Below are 22,494 nucleotides of genomic sequence, written 5' to 3'. Positions count from 1 at the left end.
TTAGACCGGCTAAGAGACCGAGGAGGCGGCGGGGCTGCATGCCGAGTCCTCTGCAGGCAGGTAGTGCAATGTGCCTGAGCAGATGGAATTGCCTAGCGGAGCATTGAGGGGAATAGGAGACAGACACACCCAACCACGGCTCAGACAAGCAAATGGACAAAAAAAAACCCCGCCGCCATTAATAGCAGGAAAGAAGCTCTCCCGGCCAAGGCTGAAAATTAGCAGCAGTTATTTGCAGGTCCTATTCGTAACCCTGTGAGGTGCGCTCAGGCAGACTGCCCCGTTTGCTGCAGTGGGTGGGGGCGGAGACAGGCAGCTTCAGCTCATCCTGATGGGCTCTTCTTCCCCGTCTTGAGGACCAGCAGAGGTAGCTCCCCGCCCTTCATCCCGCTGGAGACATAGAGAGACTGGCCCCTCCCTTCTGGTGCGGAGGAGCTGATAGATGTCCCCCTTTAACCCCGTTAGGGAAGAATCACCCCCCCAAAAAAAAACTCCACTGACAGACTGACACGCGCTGTCTGCCACTCCCTTTTTGAGGACAGAGATTCGCCCTTTCTGGCTGCGTGTGTATGTGGGGGGGTCAGTTCTCTCCTCCCACTCCACCCCCCAGGATGCTACTCTTGCCGATGCCTGCCCCACTGTAGGTGAGCCCCCAGTGTAAGGTGAGGGCGAGGCACAGACCGTCATATTTTTTTTTGAGATTACAACCTTGAAGTTCTTTACTCTGCATAAGTAATTTGTACATTCAGCAAAATTACTCCACACCCTTTCTGTACATTACATTAAGGTATAACAGTATTCCAAAATACAAATACTATGCATTAGCTAGCAAGTAGAGGCTGGCTTGTTATTGTACATTTCCTCAGGTAATATGGGCTACGGGATTTTGCATGTCATAACACTGGGATAGGTGTTATGGAGCGCCGAGGGGAGCCTGCCCTCCAAAAGAGCCTGGAATTTCATGTGTGGGGGAGGGGCTGCTAGTCCTGGATAGGTGCCCTCCCCCAGCTGACTAGACTCATGTTGTCCAGCACACAAACCAGGGCTATGCTGCCCTTCCCCCAAACGCAGACCTCCTCGAAAACAAAAGCACGCCAAAATCAAGGGCACTTCCTTCCCATCACAACACAAGGAAGCCACAAATAAGGGCCACTTGGAAAGAGGGGAAAGGGCCTGCGTTCACCGCTGAGTGTTGCTAGGATCCACGGGGCCAGTGGCTTGTGCGAGAGATTTGACCCCCAGGCAAGTTTACAATGAAGAAAGCTCTGCTTAGTGCAACGGTCCTACGTAAGCAAGCACAGGAATGCTGTCTTTCAGTTCAAGCCTGTGTTTTCTCAGGCATAAATCCTGTTTCATTAAGGGGGGGCGACGTGGAAGGTACTTTTACAAAGAACTGCCGTTTTGCAACCCAAGGATTTGTTGGCGCCTTGAGGCACGGCTGCAACCTGGATGTGCCGCCCCTAGAGAAGCGCATGAGCAAGCTACACTTTGGTGGGGGGTAAAGTTCAGGGGGGAGTGCCAAATTGATATGGTCTGTTGAACACCGACTTTTAACTGTTTTATAGGTAATGATCGTTTATTGTTTTATGTATGGCATTTGCCTCTATGTTCGCCTCCCCGAGCCCATGTTGGAAGGGCGGGATACAAATTTAATAAATAAATAAATAAATAATATGGTATTATTATTAATAATAGTGTAATGTATTGGCACAAGATTCCTTTATTGATGTACGCTCTTATGTTCTGTTTTGATTCTAGACACGCGCACACCATATTCCAGCCAAGGTTTTGAAACGGCTTGGGCTAAAAGACAAATGTTTGTGTGTTTCAGAGAGTGGAAGAGTTTGGTTCAGGTTTGGTGCCCCCCCCAATTGCCTCTGCATTTTCTTCTCTGTTAGGGAAGGACAGTGGGAGTCACTGGGCACGCTAACTTTACATGGCTCTAGAAAGGAAACTCAACAACCGTTACATAAAAGGAAAGCCAAGCGCCCACAGCTGCAACTTCTAAGAAAAATCACATCCAGTCGATTGGAAAACCCTTTCCCCGAATCCCAGGTGTGTGGGATTTAGCATAGGGGCGCATGGTCCCAGTTCTTCCCTTTTACTAACAGAAAAGAGCAGGAGTCCAGTGGCGCCTTAAAGACTAACAAAGCTTGTGGCAGGGTATCTGAAAAAGTGAGCAGTGACTCACGAATGCTCATGTTCTGCCACAAATTTTGTTAGTCTTTAAGGTGCTTGCTCTTTTCAGTTGCTACAGACAGACTTCCTTGTTACTTCCTTGAGGTTCTGTCCTTAGGAATGGGTCCTCCAGCTTAGCCCGCCCCTAAGTAAGAGCACAAAAATGAAGCTACATTCTTCGTCCATGTGACACCCCACCTTCGCCCAGCCGATCAAAGCCCCCACCCAGCCACTTTTATGCTCTTCCGCTTTCCCCCTCCCCTCTTGGAAACTGAAGGCGCCCTGCTTGTCCTCCTCCAGGCAGATGGCGCTTGCGACCCACCCACTCCCATCGCAATCATAACGGTAGCCGCCAACTGCAAGAGTGGCAGGATGTTACCGGGACGTCGCCACTTGACCTAGGATCTCAGAGGTGAGGTTGGGCAAAAAATGGGGGTGAGGGGAGCGGCTCTCTGAGCCACACTGCGCAGCCAGCCATTCAGCAGCCCTTTCCCAGCTAAAAAGGACACGGTGAAATTGGCACCCACTTATTCTGTGAGGCTGGCCTGACCCTGCAGGGCATCCGCTCCTGTGACCTGCTACACATTTTGCCTCGTGCCCAGAGCAGGCAGGCTGGCTCCTCCTGAGGGCAGGCACAGGTGCGGCTACAAAGTGTAGTGTGCTGAGATTCAGGGTCAGGATTTAATTCTTTCTTGCAGCAGTACTGGATTCAGGCAGGAGTTGATAGGTTAGAATTCTGGTGCAACAGTTGGAGAATCCTGACAAAGCAGGTCATCCATGTTCATCCTTGAATAGTAGCCCATCTCTTCCCCTTGAGAACAGTAGATACCACTTCATCCAGCTTTTCGAGATAAGGCCCAGCTTTTCAAATGCTGAGATTTAGCCCAGGGACCACATGAAGTAAGGAGTGCCTCACATTAATCAAACTGGCTGGAGGCTGGAGAGCGTGGTGTCGCGCGGCGCAGCGGAGCCTCCAAGGACAGTAGCCGGAGCCGCAGCTGACAAAGAGCTACACGCCAGAACGAGGCCTGCTGGAGAAAGCTACCCAGAAAAGACCATCTCCAGAAAAAAGGGCACCAGAAGGACGCTGATACCTGAAGCCGCTAGAGGAAGCCAGAAGAACAACAAGCCCTGGGTGCTGGTAGGCAGACACCACCCATCAACAATGTGGCCCTAGTTAGGGAATTTGGAAGATATATGTAAACCGCTCAGAGACCTGCCCAAAAAGGTTAGAGCGGTATATAAATTGAATGTAAATAAATAAATAAAGTGGTGGTGGAAAGTACCCTCAACCAACTCATGAAGACCCTTCATGGGGTTTTCAAGGCAAAAGATGGACAGAGGTGGTTTGCCATTGCCTGCCTGTGGGTGGAAATCCTGGACTTGCTTGGTGCTCTCCCATCCAAGTACAAACAAGACCTGACTCTCCTTACCTTCTGAGGTCTGATGAGACTGGGCTGCCCTGGGCCATCCAGGTCAAGGCATTAATCAAGTTACTACTGCACAATGAGCACCCCATACATCTGGGATTGAGTGGCAGGGCTTCCAAATCCAAGGATATGGTAAGAGGCCTGCATGTGCCCATTACAGGGTAGGAATGTTATTGAATGGTGGGCACTTGGCTCACTATAGTTTCCTAGGGGATCATAACAAAGGCTGCAGTAGCTACATTATGCAGCTGCTTCCATTATGCTCTGTAGCTCTCAGTGCCCAAGTGTCTTAATCATTAACAGAGGAGCAGTAAACCATCAAAATACAACTAAATACAAATCTGATATCTCACCAAAAAAGTGCAGTGAGTAGTGATTGTTTCACAGGTTGTCTCCACACACACCCGTTATATCCAGGCAAACATGAGGTTCCTGCCAATGTTACATAAATTTATTTTGCTCCAGTGAATAATGGGTAATGGGGGGAAAACTTCATTCCTACAAGGCTGAATTCAAATTTTGCTATTTGTACTGTGTAGAAAGCAACTCCACAAATCCCCCTGGAGGAGACATTCCAGTGCTTATGAGTTACCAGTTCTTTCCAGTATTGGCACCACCATGCACAGTTACTTAATGTCACTGATTGTATACATTGTTATGTCTTTTATTGAATCCTTTATTCCAAGATTATTGGCATCCAGTGAGATTTCATGTCATCCATGCTGGATCATTGCCTACAGAATCAACATTACCACCCCCTATCGTATCTGTTTGGGGCTCCCCACCTGTCTTGTCCAGCACCATATGGCTTATGGCAAACGGGTCACTCATGCCTCTCTTTCAGCTGCGCCTAAAAAGGTGCCAGCCCCCTTTTCTCTGTGTGGCTCCCCTCCCCCCCGCAATTTCTTTTCTCCCTCTCGTTACCCACAGAGGATAACCCTTTGCCCATCTGGCAAAGGAAGCTCTGGCCAGCAAAAGTTGCTGCCCCAGTGAAAATTAGGAAACTGAATTTTTATTTTTTGAAATTTGTCCTGATAAAAGCTATGGTTCCACAGGACTTTCAGATGCTTTTATAGCAGACTTGTCCGGTTACTAGTTGGAGGTTTTCCTAGGGTGATCTGTATTTTCATGGTTGTAGGGTAGCTTCCCTACAAGAGCAAAGGAAACCTAAAGTGTCTTTAGTCAAAAAGTGTAAAGCTGGCTCGCCAGCTCTGAGTTGGGAAATACCTGGAGATTTTTGGGGTGGAGCCTGAGCGGTGGGTGTTGCCTTCTGACACACTTCCGGTGATGTCATGGGGTGCGGCATATGCAAATAAGTTATGCTAATGAGTTGTGCTGATGAGCTCCTGCACCTCTTTTTCTACAAAATGACCCCTGTCTATTTCTAAACATTGAGCACCTTCAGTTTTCTTCTGATCATCAGCTCAAATGAGTACATCCTATCCAGAGTCCCCACATTCTATCTCTGTCAATAGCTAGTGGGAGGGAGGGAAGGAGGGAGGAAATTAAGATGGCATTTTAAGCTTGGGAGATACAGGTTTGGGGAGTACATCTGAGAGATCCTTCTTGGCTTGAAAAATCATATAGACTCATATGAGATGAAGGTACAAGAAGATCATTCTATTCCTCCACCAGTGCTACCACTCTGATCATAAACCTCACCTACCCTTTTCTGAGAAAGACCATTTGTTTGGCCATTTGTTCTAACGGCACCTTGAACCCTTTTGCACCATACTATAAAAAGCAAGTGGGGGGAGGAGGGCATCTGGAAGAAGAAAAAATGCGGGGGAAGACAGATCAGGCTGTACATGCTGTGCAAATGGTACAAGTGCTGGTTTCCAGCTGCAGCCTTGCTCATCACAGACTGCTGGTTGACTTGCTGGTTTGCTATGTCCCACCTCCTCGACCTCAGAGAGCCAGCATGAGTTTGGCTGGGCATCAGGCAACGAGAGGAAGGAGAATGGCCACCATAAGCCTAGAGGAGCCCGCAACCCACAGGTTGGGAAACACTGCTATACACAATATAAGGTGCTGCAGCATCAGACCTTCCCACTCCAGTAACACAAAAGGGAAGGCAGCAGATTCAGCTCCATTTTCTGCTTCCTTACTCTTCTTCCATAAAATACTTTAGACACTGTTGGCTAAAGAAGCAAGGCCAACAGAGCAAACAAGATGGCTTAGGGGGAGCAAAAACTCAGATTTTCTGGCCAAATGTCAAAAGAAAGTGTGTAAAATGCCTTTTATTTCCACTGCATATGCAAAAGTGCAAGTGTCTGCATTTTGAAACAACCACCACCTGTCTCTTCTCCACTCCCTATCAGCCATGACCTCAAGGGTAGAGGCACAACCCACTAGAAGGGCTCAGAGCCCATCTGGCATCTACCTACAAGCCATCTCTCTCTACTCCCAGTAGCCATGGGGCTTGCAAATGGACTGCGGGGGGGGGGGGACCTTCTTCAGAGACAGGCAATAAGTCTCAGCAAAAAAAAAGCCACCAGTAAGGCCCTAGCCAGACACTCTGTCTGTTAGCATAGGCCAGCCAAATCAACAGCAAGCCACAGGAATCTCAGAAGGCTATGTGAACTGTATGAGGAGTCTTGGTGTACTAATTATATACACAGGATTATGATTCACATCTACTGAATCCCTGAAGGAAAGGCTCCTATTTGAAATCCATTCACTCACTCCCACACAAACACCCCCCCCCGAGGACTCCATGCCCAAATTGAAATAATAATCCTTGAGTATTTTTCTTCCTTTCTTTCCATTCTAGTTACTTGGCAGGCTAGTAGTAGCTGTTGGCCTGCATTTTAACATTAGTTTAAACAGAAAAGGCTCCAGTGTTCAAAAGTGTAAGCTGCAATACATGTCTTCTAGGTGTTGCAGGGCTATCCACTGGAACCCATTAGTTTGCTTATATATAGCAGAATCAAATGATGGGTACTTTATTACATAAAAAGATGGAACACAAGAAACTGTCCCTGCCCCAAGGAGATTACAGTTCAACATTTGAGACAAGAAAGATGATAAAGAGAGGGAAGAAAAGATGAAGGTGTGGAAAAACTGGGGAAGAATGTGTGCTCATTTCAGTGACACATGCATGGACTAAGTTCCTGTTTGGGAGGGGAACTAAGGGGTTGTGTGAAAGGTTTCTATTATTTTCCTGGGATGGGCCTCTTCAGGAAATCATCCTCATATGCACAAAACATTTTGCACCCCATCTGAAATAAGAGGAGAAAGAAGCAACTCTGCATCTTATTCAGAAAGGCATTCCAGAGACTTGGGCCATGCACAGGAAAGGCCCTGCTCCTCACAACTAACTGATATTCTTACCTCTTAAGGAGGGCTTGACCTGCTGCATTGTTAACTGGTGTGGAGGAAAACATCCTCTCCCTTTAACAGAAGCTTACCTTATGAAAATGAACTGTTGAAGCTTTTTGTGGCATGAAGGTAAATATTACAATCTGATGTTACTTACCTCTGTTATTTACCTCCTTGTCACAAAAAGCTTCACTAGTCCATTTCCACACATTAAACCTTTATTAAAGGGACAGAACTTTTTTTTTCTCCAGGTCAATTGGCAACTCAATCTATAACTTAGATGCAACATTAAACTTGTTTAATAAATAAGAGTAAGAGTCCAGTAGCACTTTAAAGTACCTTAAAAACAGTAGCACCTTAAAGACTAACAAAATTTGTGGTAGGGTATGAGCTTTTATGAGTCACTGCTCACTCACGAAAGCTCATACCCTACTAAAAATTTTGTTAGTATTTAAGGTGCTACTGGATTCTTACTCTTTTCTTCGGCTACAGACAAACACGGCTACCCATCTTGATCTATGAAAGAGATAAACATATTTGGTATGGAAGAGTGTCTGCTCCTTAGTTTTTGAGCTGGCTCCTAGGCCCAAGGAAATGTGTCAAGCTATGCATTGGAGAATAGCAATTTCTATTAATACAGACTGCTTTGCTCTCCACTCTATTATATGTTAGCATGTACTAATGATGAACTGCTGATATGATGAAGGAAAAGGGGAGAAAGACAGAAAACCAGAGGGGGTGAGAGTAATGGTGTAAAGTGAGTGTTGGTTTTTAATTGCAACAGCATGACATAAAATAATCTATTTTACAATGCAAGCAAAATTTAGTTGGTGCATTCCCTTCCTGCCCTTTCTGCAAGAAGTTCAGGGTAGCATACTTTTAATAATCCAGCTCTCTAATCTACATAGTTCTGAATCCATCACAGAACACATTTTGGGTCATCGTGCTGAGGACTTCAAAGAAAGATGCATTTCTCCACAAACTCCCTGATTGCAGCTCAATTTTAAGAGCATCAAGAATGTGACTATTGGCATCCTTAAGACCAACATTCAGTTAGAAAGAGAATCGTTTTCTTGGACCAGCTAAGGACCAATAACACAGAAAACCTGGATTTGACAGAAGATGCTGGTTTAGTCTCTACTGAACTGAAGATAGTTCAGATGGCCAGACTCCATGTCACATTTGAGCTGCAAACAGTATTGGCCTAAGGATCACAATCACATACAATGTAACTGAAAAGTAAATACAATTAGATACATATGTCCAATTCTCCATAACAAGTAGAGACTTACCTTTCTTACTGAAATTCAAATTTCAGCACAAGACTTGGATGGGCCTTGTTAAAACAAGGTAACCTTGAATTTCTTTGTGAAAATGGGTGACACTATATGGCTGGACATATCAGTGACAAGACCTAATGATTAAGGGTTTTCCTCGCATTAGTAGGAACCCACATCTATGAAGACGGAATGTATTGAGTACAGCTACAGTATACTTTACATATTTTGTATATAGATAAGGTATAAAATTTCAAACAAACAATACAAAACAATAAAAATGAGAACAAAAAATAAGGATTAAAAAAAATTAGATTAATCCCAATACATCAAAAGTTAATGTTATTGAAATCAAGCACTTAGCTCACTATGGACTGATCACGAATCAACAGTTTTGTAAAACACCAGTAACTGCTAATATCAAAATTCTTGTGAGCCAGATTTCACCACCTATAACAGCTGCACTTCATAATTTTATAGCATCATGTATACCGAGGGCACAAGTCTTTGATCACATGCTGAAAGTATTGTTTCCCCAAGCCAACTACTGTATTTTTATTTACTAAGGATGGCCTTACCAAATGGAAGCAGTTCTCTCAGTCATCATCACAGCTCATCACAGTCCCATAAAGTTAGCTCTAAATGGTAATGGCAATATTAAACACCCAAACTATGGAACTAGAGATTGTATAATTCCTTATGGTTAGAATGCAGCTGGTGAGACTATATTTGCCAGTTCAGAATTTTCAAAAGAATTTTGTTTAATTTCTCTACCAGCTCAGATATTTTAAGTTGCAAAAGCCTAAACAACTCCTGAAGTTACTGAATTCTTGGTGATCACCACAGTTAAATTAGCAAGGCAACAGCTTCTTTGGGTTAAAACGCTGCAAATTCTTTTTTAAACTGACACTATGGAAGAATTCAGTGGTTATATTTGTTTGTTTTAACATGAAGCCAAGCAAGATCTGCTCAGTTTATGAACAAATGTATCATACCATACCAGACATGGACATCTGTCAACATGACAGGTCAATTCCATTTAAATAACTGCAGTTACATTTGTATTTATACGTAACTAGGAATAAAGCCAGTTGTGGAAATAAATACAATGAACTCTAGAAAGAGGCTCCGGGCGGGTGCCCCGGCCTTGAGCACTCAGTATCAATTTGCTGTGGCAACCTCAGCAGGGTATAATGACACCAAGTCCACCATTTTCTCCAGAGAAACTGATCTCTACTACCTGAAGAACAGCTGTAATTTTGAGTGATCTCCAGCCCTCACCTGGAGATTGGCAACAGTGGCTCCCCATGAGGGAATGGCTGGTTTGGAGGGGGGAGTCTATGGCATTTTACCTGTCTGAGGTTCCACCCCTCCTCCAACCCCACTCTCTCCAGGCTCCACCCCTCAAATCTCCAAGAATTTCCCAACCTGGAGCTGGCAACCCTATCTCCTTCCCAGCCAACCATCAAGCTACCATGAACAGCCCCTCTGACTTCAGTTCCATCTCCTCCCCACTCCCTCCTGGGGAGCAGTTGTAATTCTGAGTGTTCTCCAGCCCCCACCTGGAGATTGGCAACAATGGTTCCCCAGGAGGGATTGGCTGGGTTGGAGGGTGGCAACCCTATCTCCTTCCCAGCCAATCATCAACCTACCTTTATTTTCCCCTCTCTTTTCAGCTTTTCACCCCTACACACCTGCAGCCTCTACCGTGCTCTGAAGCCCTGACTGCTACGTCACATTAGCTGTCATACAGGGGCCATCTCAGCAGGATATAAGGACACAGAGTCCACCATTTTCTCCAGGTGAACTGATCTCTGCCATCTGGAAAGCAGTTGTAATTCTGAGTGATCTTCAGCCCTCACCTGGAGATTGGCAACAATGGTTTCTCCCAACAGGCACTAAGGGGAAATGTATTTTACCTCAGAACACATTTTACCTCAGCAAACTGTTTAGAATGTTAAAGGCAAAAGGCCAATGAGGCCATATATGCAAACGATCTCTGTGTTCCGAGGCAAAGGCCAATCAGACCACATATGCAAATGACCTCTGTGTTCTGACTGGCTATGGGGGGGGGAGGAACAGCAAACTGCTTAGAATGCTGGAGGCAGGACTCAGGCAATGCAGCCAGTGGATAGGGAGACCCTCTGAGTGACAGATCAGGGATCCAACTAATTTTGGAGCGTGTTGGAATGTTCAGAGGAGTCCATGACCAAAACAGAATTATATATATAAGGAGATATTTCCATCCCTAATTTTATAGAACTCACTAACTCAAGAATGCTTTGCATATCTATTCTGTACCAAAGCTGATGAAATCTTCATTGACAGCAAGTTTCCCTATGTACAGATATGTCCTATCAGCAAGCTAGATTTGCAGAAAGCAGTAGAGCATTTTTCATTTTGTTTTCACTTTTATTCTTCTTATATTACAATACGTCCCCCCCCAAAATCCCAAGAATTTAAGGCTAATTAAAACAATCTCAGTATTATCAAAACCATGCCAAATATTCTGGATAGCTTCAGGGAACAAATTACAACATGAGCATTCCACTTCAATGGCCTAGAACTCCTTCTTCAGCACATTTAATTTATTGTGCTGTTCACCAGTGATCACAGCAAAAAAGCCAAACCATCTATACCCTGAGGTAATGGAGGGGGGGACTCTTATCCACACACTTTCCTCCTCTTTTGGGAAAAAAGCAGCATCCTAAAAAGAAACACAAGATAGAAATCAAAATGTCTTATTATGCAATACATCTCACCCTCCACCTGTAAGTATGAATGAACCTGAAGAAGTGAATTTGAATGTACCTGAAGAAGTGCACATGTATACGAAAGCTTATACCTTGAATAAAACTTTCTTGGTCTTAAAGGTGCCACTGGACTCAAACTTTGTTCTTCGACAATATATGTACATTAAAACACAAAAAAAGATGCTGTAGGAAGCAGCACAATCATAAAGTGTCAAATGTTTAGGAAGGGGCAAAGTCAGCAGGACAAAGTCAACACAGCTGACCTCTACTTCACATCCTGAAATAATAATTGTCCTTCTTTTCACTTCCTCTCAAGGTTTTCAGTTACATACTTTCCATTAGAACAGGGGTGGCCAAACTGCAGCTCGGGAGCCGCATGTGGTTTTTCCACACAGTCTAATTTAATGTTAATAAAAAGCAAATTTGCATATTTTTCAATAAAAACGTGTGTGTAACGTTTGTTCATGTCTTGCAGCTCTCAAACATCTGACATTTATTCTATGTGGCTGTTACGTTAAGCAAGTTTGGCCACCTCTGCACTAGAATAAACGCTCCACTTTCCAAAATCTAAATAAAAAGGGGAATGGCTCAATTAAAAGCAATTCCAGCAACCTAATGTTTAGCAATCTTTAAACAACACATAACCAGCAGAGCAGTGACTCTACTTAGAAATACACTAAAGGAGAGGTGGACAGGAAGTACACCATGATCGTTCAGTGGACCACTGGCAAAGTTCTGGTGGACTACAGAGCTCCTGCTAGTTGCTAGAATTTTTGTTTTAAAAAAAGCTAAACTAAGTAGACTGTAATAATTTTTTTCTCCAGTCCAGTTTGGCTGAAGATCCTGGAGGTTTTTTGTCATCTTCTGAGCATGGAACAGCAGTCACTGGGGGGGTGGGGAGCAGGTATTTGTGAATTTCCTGCATTGTGAAGGGGTTGGACTACATGACCCTGGAGGTCCGTTCCAACTCTATGATTGTATGATTCCATAATCCAGTAAGGTACTGGTTTTCATACCCAGGATCACGTAACAGATCAGTTATCTTAATATCATATTTACCATTGTTTTGTAAGTTTAAAGAAATACTTAAAAGCAGATAATACAAGATGGAAATCAACCCACTCCCTGTAATAAAGAAAACACAACGGAGTATTACTCTGTGAATCATTACTTCCCCATTGCTGATCCACAAAATTTCCCAATTTATGAGCCAGTGTAATGTAACTTGGGGTGTGCAAAAAAAAAATCAGTATTTTTCATGTTCTGGTATACTGAACCTGAAAAAACCAGCATTTTCCAAATCCCAATATTGGTATGACATTAGGATTCAGGAATTAATTTTTTTTGAAAACCCAAGAATTGATCACTCACCAAGGCATGCCACCATGGCAGGCTGTGGAGGCGGCGGCAATAGGCATTTAAAGAGACCATGATCTCGTTAAATGCCTACTGCCTTCTCCAAGCATAGTATTTTACTAGTAAATAAAAAACTGATCTTTTAATTATCTAAGCCCACCATGGAAAATTCTTGAGCAGAAGGGTTACACTGACATAAAGGAGACACGGTGTTTGTGAAATGTTTTGGACATATTTTCTGATTTGAATCATTAGAGTTCTACCGTTGATTTGTTCAGGGTTTAATTATTACTTATAATTGGCATTTCGATGTCTGGGCGTCTGTAGCATCTCTGCAGCTGTTCAAATAACTTTTCAAGTTGTAATTTTTGCCTTGAACTGATTTTTTTTTTTTTTTTGAGGAACATCAACAAGAAACCAAATTAGAAATGACAAGATGTCATCGGAGATCCGTTATTTGACCTTGCTTTGCAAAGCGGTGCCTTGAATTTATCACACGTCTTTACACCTGCTATATCAGAAATAAACGAATTACTCACAAAACTAAATCATTTTTGCCTGTTTGTCTCATGTCCTTTTCGGTTGAGTTTGTTTTTCCTCCATTCCCTTCTCTGTTGTTCTCTGATAAGTCAGTTTGCTTTAATGAGATACCCTGTTTATGCTGTTTCACACACATGGACACATGAAGCTGCTTTACACTGAATCAGACCTGTTTGCTGTAGTGGTTAGGTGCGCAGACTCTAATCTGGGAGAACCGAGTTTGATTCCCCACTCCTCCACTTGCAGCTGCTGGATGACCTTGGGCAAGCCATAGTTCTGGCACAGCTGTTCTCTCAGCCCCACCTACCTCACAGGGTGCCTGTTGTGGGGAGGGGAAGGGAAAGGAATTTGTAAGCCGCTCTGAGACTCCTTCGGGTAGTGAAGGGCGGGGTATAAATCCAATCTCCTCTTCTTCTTCTTCAGAGTTCACTAGCCAAATCATGCCGCTGCCGCCACAGAGAGTAGATATTTAAAGAGACATTTAAAGAGGTCTCTTTAAATGCCTAATGCCTTCTCCAAGCATTGTGCAAGAGGTTGGACTAGATGACTCTGGAGGTCCCTTCCAATTCTATGATTCTATTCTAAGCATGGCAGCACAACTCACAACTTGCTGAGTCACACCGTGGCGGGGCTTTGAGGAGCTCTCTTTAAATGCCTTCTCGGTATAGCTGAATGCACTTGAATAAAAGCAAAAAAAATGTCTTTTTTCGGAGTCAGCTATACCAGTAGCTTAATACAGATATCTGATCTGCATTCACCTTAAAAATACCCAAATAACATCCAGCTCGGATAAACCAAATGCACATCCCTAAATGTAACCGACAGACTGTCATATTCAGTCTGGGAGAGAACCCACCCAGCCATAATACTCACTATGGGCACTTCCACGCACACTAAATAATGCACCTTTGATTCACTTTAGCAATTCTTTGCAAGTGGATTTTGCTATCCCACACAGTCAAATCCTGTTGTAAAATACATTGAAAGTGGATCAAAAGTGTATTATCAGCATGTCCGGTCAATGGCATGGAACTAAAGAACTGTGTGACTCGTTCTAATACCCAAGGGAGATCTCAACTTGTGTTTCTCAAAAGAGCAGCATTCATTTACACAGTACAACTCTTTTGTAAACCAAGGGAAATATTAGATGCACAGGGGTATGCTGTTCAGCTTTTTTAAAACAGTCCATTGCAAACAGTCAAGGCCTTGGGACACACAAAAGTAGGTCCCAACCACAATATCTCAGCCTAATCTATATCTTGTTGCAATAAGAATAAAACGGAACTAGAAAAAGAGGGGAACAAAACATATTAATACAGCTTGATGAAAATCATAATTTAAGTATTACACATATAATACAATGTTTTAAAAATATTGTATTTTATAGATCTTACAAATTTCTAAAACAGCAGAACCACACTTTTCTAGGGAACCCAAGTGATCTACAGAGGTAGAAATCAACACCATGTGATAAAAACCCCATATACTTATGCTTAGGAAGTATCTGGAGTAGCAAAAAAACCCCACCCCTTTTCAGCTGTTTTTCTTGATGATTTAAATCTAATCACATACCTTACCCTCCCTAACCATGCCACTGCACAATCCCTAGTCAGCAAACAGCATTCATCCAAGCATTGAATATGAACAGCAGAGACATTTAACAACTTGTTTCTGAAAACTGCTTCCTATTATGCCCTGGAATACCATTTGGCCACTTATTAATTCTCAACGTAGTCCCATTTGTTGATACTTCAGTCCAGGTACTGGGGGAATGAACAGACAAGACAGAGCTTTCTACAAATCTGAAGAAAGCCCCAGATTTGCAGAAAAATGGGGGATTCAAAAAACTCCGAAAAGAACCAGCACTGTAGCTTTAAGAAACAAATGCTCTCTGTAGTTGTTTGCTAGGCAACCAGTAAAGTACTGCCAGAATTCAAGACTTCACTTTCTTCAGTAAGAGGTGGGGTGGTGGAGGGAGAGACAGGACCCTTTCCATGGCTGTTTTTGCCTGTGAAGGCAAAAAACATATTGAGGCCAGCAACCAACAGGCAACTTCCTACTATGTCACTTCCACGATTCACCCAGACCCATTTGTTATTCAACAGCAGCCAGGACATGAAAGTCAGTGTGGTGTAGTGGTTAGAGTTTCAGACTAGAATCCAGGTTCAAATCCCCACTCTGCAGTAGAAGCTCATAGGGTGACCTCCAGGCAGTCACATACTCTCAGCCTGACTTACCTCACAGGGTTCTTAAGGTATAAAATGGAGGAGAGGAGAGTGACGTAAGCTGTTTTGATCACCATGTAGAGAAAGGTGGGGTATAAATGAAGTAAATAAATAATAAATACAGCTGAAGATACAGAGTCCATAAAAAGTAGGTAGGTAGGTTGGTGGGTGGGTGAGCAGAAGAGAAGGAAGGAGCGAAAGGTGGGGATAGGGGGTATGCCAGGAATACAGAAAGAGGAAATAGTGCAGGGAAGGGGATATAGGGCAAAATGTAGTGCCCCTTGCAATACCTTGCAGGATCCCAACTGTGCAACTTGGCCCAGCCCAGAAGCCCTCACCACACAGCTGGGCCATAGATGTCCCAACTGGAGGCTGCCAGGAAAAAGGAATGAAGGAAAACTGAACAAAGGGAGGCAGAAAAAGGCAGGTAGGTGGCTGGGTGGGAAGGAGAGAATGAAGCATGAAAAGGGAAGAAAGTATGGGGCTTTCAGGGAGAAGAATGAAGAACGAGAGATTCCCCACCCCCAAGTCCTTGTCAATATATAAACTTGAGCATCTTCAATGGGTAATAAAGGTAAAGGTTTCCCTTGCTCGAAAGCCAGTTAAATCTGACTCTAGGGGGCACTGCTCATCTCCGTTTCCAAACCAAAGAGCCAGCGCTGTCTGAAGACTTCTCCATGGTCATGTGGCTGGCATGACTAAACGCGAGGCGCACGGAACGCTGTTACCTTCCCACCGAAGTGGTACCTATTTATCTACTTGCAATTTCTGCTTTCAAACTGCAAGGTTGACAGGAACTGGGGCCAGAGACGGGAGCTCACTCCATCACATGGCACTAGGGTCTCGAACTGCCGAGCTACCAACCTTCTACTCTGCAACTCAGTGCCTTAGCCTCTGAGCCACCACAGCTCCATCAATGGCCAATACAGAATTTATTTGGGCTTATGTAGTATTTCGGGATACAGAAGCATTTTACTTTGATATTTAAGTAAATATTCTATAAATTCTTATCAAAAGCAGCACAAACATTACCAGCAATTAACTCTGAGTACAGAGTATCAACAATAAAAGATGTGCTTATTTTGTTTCTTAACCCAAGCTGTCTACCTAGAGGCTTGGCTAGTAGTTTTTTGTAAACAACATTAGTCTTGGCATAATATTTCAATAGAAATCATACAAGTTCAGTTAAGGCTATAATTAAAATGTGTTTTGCTTCATAAATGAGCTTGTTCACCGAAAGGCTCATAATAACAATACAATTGTGCCCAATTGTGTTAACTTATTGAAATCTGACTAGCTACAGTAGCAGATAACATGAGAAAGGGTGGAAAGAACTGTGTACAAGGGTATAATAGCTAAAGGCAGAGGGAGTTTTGCAACTATGAACATTATTTGTTCAACACAACATCAATATGCACCTAATGGATTTTACACTATTTGAGAAAAGGTACACGGCTGAAGACTGTGGGAGAACAGCTTTAATTTGATAAAGCCTTAAGAAACTATGCTTTTGAGACTCAACAATATTCCTCAAACAGACCCTCAAATAAATATAGTTTGTATAATACTTATGCTGGTACTGCATACACACATAAAAGTGTAACTGTTCTCAATGGGAAGTGTAACTTGATCAGGGCTCACCACAGTTCAACCTTAGGACAAGATTTTAGTTCTAAGGGCAACTCTATGAAGCATATAAGTAAGAATTGGCTCTGAGGCAACCAGTGAGGGGGAATTACACAAAAGCTGGTTCTTGCAGGCCTAACAGATTACTAACAAAGGTACCACAGGACAAGTAGGCAAGCATTTTTTGTTTCTGCTTCACACTAGTATCTTTATATGGAGACATCTGCAATTCAACTTAATTGAAAAGGAGATTCTCTATTCTTTATTGCTTTATGTTACCCTTGCAAATAAATTGATCAAATGTCAGGCACTTGCATTTTTCTCACCTCAGAGACTTTTTGCAGGGGGCATGAGGCACGTAAAATAAACACAAATTTTGTGCCACTCTTCCATGCTTTCTCATGTGAAGGAAGAATTCACACATTTCTCCCTCAAGAAAATGCTTATTACAGTTTCACACTGCTATGTCTCCCTTTACAAGAAATACCAGAAGAGCATCTGACCTACTTCCAAATGTTCCCCTTGCTGCATATCACAATGAGCAACCAGAATCATCTTCAAATACCTGGGATGACAAAGAATACCCTTGTCATAATTACAGCATCTTGTAACCCAGGAGGATTTCTGGGCAGCACTTATACAACTATAGTACCATATTAAAAAGTGATCCTTACAATTTCAAGGCCTCCAAAACCAAGAGAAACACAATGTGTCACTTTGAGAAAGATAATTTTAGAAGATGGGCTAGAAAACCTCTCCTAACATTTGAGTTAATTATCTTCCCAATAATGCTACAATGAAACAAAACCCCACCCCATCCCTTCTAAAAAAAGTCTGTAATAAACACAGGACTTCTCAAAGCTCAATGTACCATTCTTTCACATTGCTACAACAGATGGTTTAGTGTAGTGGTTTGAGAGCTGTATGAACAAGAAAGCCCTTCGTTCAAATCTCACTTTGGTCATAAATTCTAAAGGTGACATTACACAATCCACTTACTCTGCCATCTGCAACACAGTTATAGAAATATACACCTACTTACAAAAATTGCAGAGAACAAATGTGAAACCCTTCTGAGTGCTTGAAATGTACTATTTAAGGATAATTGTGAGACCCACTTTGGTCTTGTGAATTGTAATTAAGGCTGCAGTCACACACACTAAATAATCCACTTTCAATGCACTTTCCATCTGGATTTTACCAGTTCACACAGTAAAATCCAGTTGAGAAGTGCACATAAAGCAGATTGAAAGTGGATTATTTAGTGTGTGTGACTGCAGCATAAGACAATCTGAAAACTACAACTAGTTCAAAATGCAGTAGGTTAGTTATTGTCGGGAGCCACATAACAGGAATATATCTTACAAATTTTAAAACAACACTAGCTGCCAATTTGTTTCTGAAATCAATTCATGGTGCTGGTTACAACCTTTAAAACCCTTCATGACTGGGGACCTAAAGGACCATCTGTCTACATAACCCCCCATATGTCAATTACATTCTACTGGTCATCACCTTCTGGAAGTCTTTACTCATGCAGGACTGCTAGTCTGGAATTTCCTAGAGTTTGTTCCCTTTCAATAGTGGCCCCCACTCTGTGGAATGGACTCTCTGAAGAGATAAAGGAAATCCTCTTTAGATGTTTTCAGAAACCATTGCACAGTTGTGCTGTTTGAGATGGCATTTAGTGGGACTTGAGCTGCAGGGATGAGGTTTCCTATGAAGAGTTTTTATAAACAGCTTATTGTATGTGTATGACCTTAATGGAACACACTGTAAATCACCTTGAACCATGAAGGAAAATGTTTTAATTAATAAATGTTCATAAATGGATATAAATGTTTTAATTAATAAATGCTCAACTGGGATCAGAAATGCACTCTTTGAATGGTATGGGATAAAACTGCTTTTGATGACTGCTGAAATTAGCAATAGATTCTGCAGCTCCTAGAAAAGCTAGGAAAATATTCTGCCCTACAAACTGTTTCAGAATATACTAGAAAGTGCTTTCTTGTAATCCTACTTCAAGGGTGACACATGAAAAAAAAAAAATGATGCAGCTCCAGTCCTAAAAATGGTTATTGGAGTTTTGCCCAGTCTACACAGACTTACTGTCTAAATTTTACGTACTCTTTGAATAGCTCCTTACTAGAAAGGCATTAAAGTATTTTATAGCTTCATCCTATGCATGGCTACTTAGAACTAAGTGACACATCCATTTCAACAGATTGCAGATGGTGAAGGAAGGGCAGTCAACCTGGAAGGCAAGGTTTGCCAAACAAGCAGAGAACAAGATCAAAAGATCATGGTTATTTTGCCACCATGCAAAAAGAGGGAGAGTAATTTTACAGAAGCTGTGTGACATGGAAGTTTTAACCTAAATACCCATACATTACATGTCTTATTCATTAAATTCTGATTCTTCCCTTGCCTCCTAAATTCCAAAGGGAGGTGTGGCATACTTAGGTTTTCCTCTGCCACTCCTGCTGCTCCCTATTTAACAAAAGGAAACAGGCTGCATGTTCTGACAAAACCCAAGCTGAGCAGCATTTTACAGATATCTGCTAATGTCTGGATGATGCTGTGATGATTTAAACATACCATATATTTTTCCTGGAATTACATGAAACAACAGGAAAAAGACACGAAAGCAAGAAAACAGAAACAGGAAAACAGAATGGCATCCAGTTTAAGGACGAGAAGGGGGTGGGGTTCTCTGGAGCCCTTACATAGTCTATTCTTTCTGTTCCCTATTAAATATATTGCACACAGTATTATTTGCTGGCTGCTAAGGAGTTACATGAATGGCGGGAAGAGTTGTTAAAACACCTAGTGGTGGGAGGATTTCTCTGGGCTGCAGCTTTCATTACAGCGTTTCCTTGCTGCACTGCAGAGGCGCCATCTTCTCACTCTTAATCTTCACTCCAATCCATTTCCTTTCATCTGGTCCCTAAACACTCATACTCGAGGAAACCCCGGGTTGTATAGGGCAGGAGGCAGCTTAAACACATGAAGGACAAGAGCTTTCCTCCTGCAAAATATAGCAGGTTGTGAGAGAAAATCACTCCTCCACCCACACTCCACAGCTAAGACAATCTCACCCACCGCCACCCCATATACACTAAGTATGCCGCCCACTCTAGGATAAACAAAACCATCTCATCAGAAACTCTGGGAGTGATATTCCTTTTAATGCTCTGCCTCCTTTCAAAAAGCAGATGCCAATGCACCGGCAAGGCAACGCAGGTATCTTAAAGCCTTGCCAAAGGCTCACCCCGCTTTGCCCTTTGTTTTAAGGAAACCAGGATGAGGATTCATTCCGCAGGAGGCGCAATGCATGGGAACTTCCAAATTTAAGTTAGCAGAGCAGAAGTCGCTTTCTACAAGAAATTTGCTCTCCCTTCCCAGCCCACTGCAGGGATGGGCGAGCAACAAACGGATCACTCTCACTTGTTTTCCGCACTAGAATGTGGAGGAGGAGGAACCAGGCAAAGCAATGAGCTCGAGTGGGGCGACGGAGAGAGCCATGTCGGCTGCAAGCTGCCTTCCGTCTCTCTCTCCCCAGCTATGTGGTTCCCCCACCCCCGCTCCTTAGTATCCACCCACAAATCAGCCACAGCAGACAACACAGGGAGGCGTAAAAGACAACCAGAGCCACACGGCGCTCAAGCGCACACTCGCCGCACCTCCGAGAGGAAGGCTCGCCCAGACTGATCGCGGAGGCGAGGCGGCATCCCCCAGGCCGACCTCTCCCGAAGCCTAGCGGCTCACTCGAAATCACCGAGGAAAACCCCCTCCCTCTGCGCCTGGTCCTCAAGCCCAGGGAAAAGGGAAGCTGCCCACCCCACCCCACCCTGGCTAGCACCCTCAAGGCACTCCCAAGCAGCCTAGAAGGAGGAGCGACAGGTTAGGAGGTTTCTCGGAAAGGTGCCCGTAACCTGCGAGGACTGAGCTGAAGCGGGAAGCTGCAGGCACTCGGGCCAAACAAAGACTCGGCGACGTCGGGAGCCTCGTCTTACCTCCAAAGCCCCGGCACTCCAGGAGGCCACGAGCAGCAACCAGCCTAAATGCGGCAGCATCCCGGGAAAGCAGTGAGGCTCTGGGCTCCGGCTGTAAATCCCCCCAGGCTCCTGGGCGTCCCCTCCTCTTGCGCGGCTTGGAAACGGAACTGAGCTGCAGCAGCGGCACCAACCGAGCGCCGAGGAGGAGCGGGCGAGTCAGCTGATATCCCAGCCCACCCGAAGCAGCGGCGGCAGCGAGAGCAAGGCCCACACGCCGCAGAGACCCCTAGCGGAATCGCCGCGCAAGCGCAGCCTCTCCTCGAGGCGCCGGTATAATACGAGTCAAGCAGAAGGACGAGGGAGGCGCGCCGGTGTGGAAGGGTGGTGGATGTTTGTCCCTCCGAAACGGAACACATGAAGCCATTCGGTCTTCCCTTGCATCTCCTGGGGAGGATCGTAGCTATTTTTAGAAGCTTCCTTTTGGCGAGCCATTACACTTGGCGGAAACTCGGTTTATGCTTGTGCCATCTTTTTTGTAAAAGGAAAAAAAAAGATCATCTTGTCGTGGGAACTGGAGCTACTAAAGCGAATGACAAGAATGCCCCCGGAGGGGAATGACGTTCTCTGTGACTGAAAGTAGTATTTTGGGACTGGAATGACAGCCCTGGAGCAGAATTATCATTACAATAACCAGACCACTGATTCCAGTTGCAGGCTCTGCCGTCCCTCTCTAGGGTCATTTCTGTCCCAGAACACTCTGCCACTCCCCAGAACTCGGGTTCAACGGTTGTGTGTGTGTGTCATTCTGATCTCAGAACACTCACGGTACTCCAGGGACCATCTGTCCTTTTTGGTGGCTGCCATTCCAGGCCTGGAATAGGTTTCTCTAACCCCATTTATTATTTGCATTAAAACTTTTCTTGTGCTGTAATGTATTTCAATGGAGCCCATGCTAGGGCTGCTTCGGAGAGGGGTTATGGCTCAGTGGTAGAGCATCTGCTTGGCATGCAGAAGGTCCCAGGTTCAACCCCTGGATGAAAGGACCAGGTAGAAAATGATGTGAAAGACCTCCATGTCAAACTCCATAGAGCCACTGCCAGTTTGGATAAATAATTCTGACCTTGATGGTATATTGGTAGTGTGATGGACTGCAATTAACATGCTGTTTTCCTAATGCAGCAGAATCAGAAGGGAGGTGAATAGTTAAGTCTGCTCTAGAATAGATCCAGGTAATCAGCTGTGTTGGTCTGAAGCATTAGAACAAAATTACCTATTTATTCACTTAATTAGCTTAACTTTGTTAATTGCCCAATCCCTGCCGTGCAGGGCTCTGGACGATGTACATCAGAATAAAAACATCAGAATAAAACAAAACATTAATAAGGTATTTCAAACAAAAGATGGTGAATATTAATTTATCCCATTACAGGCTGCTGGCCACTTTGTGGGCAGGGGGAAGATGGTAAAACAGATATGGGAAGCAGCTGGGGCAGGAAGGGTGCCAGCTATGATGGAAACTGTTTCTGTCCTCAACCAAAGGCCTAACGGAACATCTCTGCCTTACAGGCCCTGTGGAATTGCATAAGGTCCCGCAGGTTGGGACCAGAACCGAAAAGGCCTTGGCCCTGGTCGAGGACAGCCAAATATCTTTACGGATCGAGGCCACCAGCAAGTTGTTATCTGAAGAGCATAATGCTCTTCAAGGCATATAACAGAGGCGAAGGTCTCATAGATATGTCTGACAGCTGCTCAAGGCCTTGTAGGTCAATACCAAAACCTTGAACTTG

The 22,494-nt window shown here is 43.9% G+C and overlaps 1 protein-coding gene across 4 annotated transcripts in view; it reads right to left on the bottom strand.

Moving 5' to 3' along the window:
• The window catches only part of APP (amyloid beta precursor protein), a 242,168-nt gene extending 221,183 nt beyond the window's left edge, over nt 1-20,985 (bottom strand). For 2 of the 4 annotated variants that reach the window (XM_015424206.1, XM_015424208.1), the window contains exon 1: nt 20,726-20,985. In XM_015424206.1, the coding sequence (XP_015279692.1) occupies nt 20,726-20,785 (60 nt within the window). In that variant the 5' untranslated portion in view covers nt 20,786-20,985. The remainder of the gene's footprint in view (nt 1-20,725) is intronic. The other 2 variants (XM_015424207.1, XM_015424205.1) reach the window with 2 other exon arrangements.
• Between the last annotated feature and the right edge of the window lie 1,509 nt (nt 20,986-22,494).

This window comes from Gekko japonicus, unplaced genomic scaffold (genome assembly GCF_001447785.1).
Source record: "Gekko japonicus isolate JY-2015 unplaced genomic scaffold, Gekko_japonicus_V1.1 scaffold1418, whole genome shotgun sequence".
Taxonomy (NCBI): domain Eukaryota; kingdom Metazoa; phylum Chordata; class Lepidosauria; order Squamata; family Gekkonidae; genus Gekko; species Gekko japonicus.
This window is presented reverse-complemented; position numbering and strand designations above follow the sequence as displayed.